The sequence below is a fragment of the Chenopodium album genome, chromosome 9 (assembly GCF_948465745.1).
Source record: "Chenopodium album chromosome 9, dcCheAlbu1.1, whole genome shotgun sequence".
NCBI classification, from domain to species: Eukaryota; Viridiplantae; Streptophyta; class Magnoliopsida; order Caryophyllales; family Amaranthaceae; genus Chenopodium; species Chenopodium album.
The window spans coordinates 44403746-44407263 of NC_137842.1; the positions used below are offsets into that span (position 1 = coordinate 44403746).

The 3518-nt window shown below is 37.0% G+C and overlaps 1 protein-coding gene across 1 annotated transcript; it reads left to right on the plus strand.

Moving 5' to 3' along the window:
- Window positions 1–236: 236 nt before the first annotated feature.
- Window positions 237–3148, plus strand: LOC145557644 (uncharacterized). Its single transcript, XM_081618819.1, has 4 exons — window positions 237–746; window positions 2137–2205; window positions 2393–2923; window positions 3035–3148. Exons 1-4 carry the CDS (start codon window positions 237–239, stop codon window positions 3146–3148), a joined length of 1224 nt encoding a protein of 407 aa, XP_081474945.1.
- The last annotated feature ends 370 nt before the right edge of the window (window positions 3149–3518 follow it).

The window sequence follows — 3518 nt, forward strand, 5'->3', positions numbered from 1 at the left end:
CTTCGAACCGATTTTTACGCATTCTAGCCATCTTTTTTACTATATGTATACTACTATATTTCATCACATCACTTAGCTTGCTATGGACCAACTCCAATTTTCGAAACTTTTTGGTGTCATCATCACATTTCTCACAACCCTTATCTCTTGATCACATAGTGTTCGGTCTAGCTTCATCGAAAACTTCATGGATGAATCAAAAGGAGTTCGTAAAGATATGGTGGAAACCCGAGTCAATGCGAGGATGCATATTTCTCGACAACATACCACCCGAAATGAAAAATACTCGTGACAATTTAGCTCTTCCACCAATTTGTGTATCTCAAGACACTTCACGTTTTCGTTACACCTACAAACATGGTTACCGGTCTTTTATTCGTGTGGCTCGTATTGTGTCCGAAACTGTTGGTTTAAACCACTCGGATGTACGATGGTATGTCTTCGGAGATGGTCACACAGTTTTTATCCCGGAGAACTTGGTGAAGACTCTTTCGAAATATGATCATGAGCTTTGGTACTACATTGGATCGAATTCAGAGATCTATGAACAGAACACGGGTAACTCGTTTGAAATGGCTTTTTGGGGAGGCGGGTTTGCTCTAAGCGCTCCTCTTGCAAAGGCCTTAGCAAAAGTTTTTGATTCGTGCTTGGAGCGGTATCCTCATGTTTATGGCAGTGATGGAAGGATTTATGCTTGCTTAGCTGAGCTGGGAGTTGGATTAACACGTGAACGTGGCTTTCATCCGGTACTGATCTAAATTCTTATTTGACATTGATCCTCTTTTTACGTTCTCATTAACAAAGCATGTCTAAATTTTCGTGGAATTCCGGTCTAAATTTTTTTCATTTATTATCCTAATCACGTTGAAATAAAATATGATCAAGTTGAGTTTGGATTGTTAAATGAGGTTGCAGAATAGGATTGAAGTTTTATGAGTCGAATATGTTATGGATTTGATAGAATTAGCAGACTAATCTGAAGGTTTGACATGCAATGGATTGTTGGGTTTATTGAACAATAAAATCTACTTTTTTTTTTTTTTTTTGCATAGATTCATTGTATGTACTGATGCTATAAAACCCAGAAATTTAGAGTTGGATCATCAATTTGGTCTAATAAGGTAAACTCTTGAATATGACCTTTATGAGGTATTAAATCAAATTGCTACATTCAATTTTCCTCTAAAGTACAAGCCGATCAAAACAATGCACTTAAAAAAAAAAAGGAGAGAATATCCCGCTATTTTTTTGCTATAACATCTACAACTCTGTACTCAACTGAGTCAACTCAGAGAAAAATACTTTCTGTAGCCAAACTGCATCCTTTCCTGAATTTTCTGACTGGTATAATAATAGCAGCAAAGAACTGTATACTGTATCAGTTTGTCACTTACCTGAATCTCCTTTACTTTATCTTAAAAAATCCACTTAATGATTCCAATCACAAAATAGGTTTTAACCTTTGGCTCCCTCACACTATCACCGGAATGGGGAGGATGAGTATCGAACCCCAACCACTTGGGGGGAAAATGGAGGGACTGACTATCCACCCATCTTCTATGTCCTCAGATTAAGTCTCATTTGCACCTTCAGAGCCTATCTTCATCTGTTATAGCATCTATAGTCTTGAACCTTTGCATTACAGCCAACCAAAAGAAGACTCAATGCTCAGGGATTGCCATACTAATTTAAACATTGCTCTAAGCCACAGCCAATTATGGAGTTGGCTCGAGTCACAATCATTACACACATTTATAAAACATCTTTGACATACATTAAATTAAAGGAAGCCTTGTAATCCCACTAAAATCAAATTATGCATGCTTAATATGAATAGCATAAACTACGTTACCCACAGGCCAACCGTTTTAGAAGCTATGACCTAAGTCACCCAAGTGAGCTTATGGATTATGTTCTGTTTTTCTGTTCCTTATATTTTGCTTCGTTTTGTTTTTCTCTCATCAATATTTTCAAGAATTGTTTGCAGACTGATCCTTCACAAAATATACCGCAGTTTTAACTATTTTGCTTGGTATTATATATCCCCATAATACTCCCTAATCCCTATTATGTTAAGGTGTCCTGAAAGTGCCTGCTTTTACCCTGTAGTACTAAAGAATACTCATTGTGGATCAGATATTACTCCGTAGAGTTAAAACTTGTATCAGCCTTCTGGGGCCTACTGCTAATGAGGAAAGTGTGCAAGTGAATTACAGGAAACCTTTGATTCTGCTAGTTTATTTGTTTAAATGTCATTGAGCATCTGAGCCAAAAAGTTCATCCATAGCAAAATAATTTCACTTGACAAAGCCATATGTTTCTATGTAAATTTATAAGCTCAGAAGCATCAAATTGCACTTACTATGGGATCTTAAATTGTGTTCTGTGCTAGGTTGATGTTCGTGGCAACATCTTTGGTTTATTAGCTTCTCATCCCATAACACCACTGATTTCACTTTCACATTTGGATGAAGTTGATCCGATATTCCCTAACATGTCAGCAACTAATGCTCTTCATCATCTCTTCAAATCCATAACTGCTGATCCTGAGAGGATTCTGCAGCAGACTGTATGCTATGATCGCTGGTTTTCTTGGACGATTTCAGTATCTTGGGGTTATGCAGTAGAAGTTTTCAACCAGCATATCCACTTGTCTGATGCTATTCGTATACAAGATACATTCACTCCATGGAAAAAAGAAGCAGCAGCAAACTATCTATACAGCACAAGGCCTCTACATCCTGACCCATGTCGAAGATCTACAATTTTCTTCCTTAATGAAGTACATTCGGACAGAACAAAATCCATGACAAAATACAGAAGAATATTAACCGAGAACTGCACTTATGATCCAATGAAGTCACCAAAAAAACTACAGGAGATTGTGGTACTTTCACGGAAGTCAAACCTTAGCATCAACCAGGTAAAGTAGACCTCAAATTTAGCTTTAAGTTCATATCTAAATGCTCAACAAACTCAGTATATTAAATAAAGCAAGCTGATGAATTTTGTTTTTCTTCCTAATTTTATTCAGTTGAGGGCACCAAGAAGGCAGTGCTGTGAAGTATTACCTCCCACAACTGTTTCAAGATTGGAGCTTTCTATTAGGGAATGCAGAGATGATGAGCTCATAAGAATACATGTATAGGATTTCTTTTTATTGTTGCCTCTTATAACTTCCATTGCAGCAAAAGCAGAGGGATTTTGTTCTTGAATTACCTCATCGTTCTTAGTTTCTTGGATTACATTCACTTGAACTCGATCACCTTGTGCAGATACATTAATATACCAAGGTAAACTGTGGAAACAGATTATGCCTTTTAGTACATGCGTGATTGTTAGTTGAGATGAACTAGTACAAGAGGGGGGTGAATTGTAGTAAGATCCTAGTGACTACTTTTGTCGGAATTATAAAACAGATTAAAGTAGGAACTTGCAATGCACACATGAATTTTACAAGAAAACCTTTCAGGGTCCAACTGGAAGTAAAATCTCGATCCTCCAAGGGATTTCAAACA

Excerpts from the sequence above, each read along its gene's own strand:
- LOC145557644 (XM_081618819.1), top strand. The coding sequence starts at position 237 with ATGCGAGGATGCATATTTCTCGACAACATACCACCCGAAATGAAAAAT. Across the intron at positions 2,206-2,392 it reads CTAATGAGGAAAGTGTGCAA|GTTGATGTTCGTGGCAACAT; the intron begins GTGAATTACAGG and ends GTTCTGTGCTAG. Across the intron at positions 2,924-3,034 it reads CAAACCTTAGCATCAACCAG|TTGAGGGCACCAAGAAGGCA; the intron begins GTAAAGTAGACC and ends AATTTTATTCAG.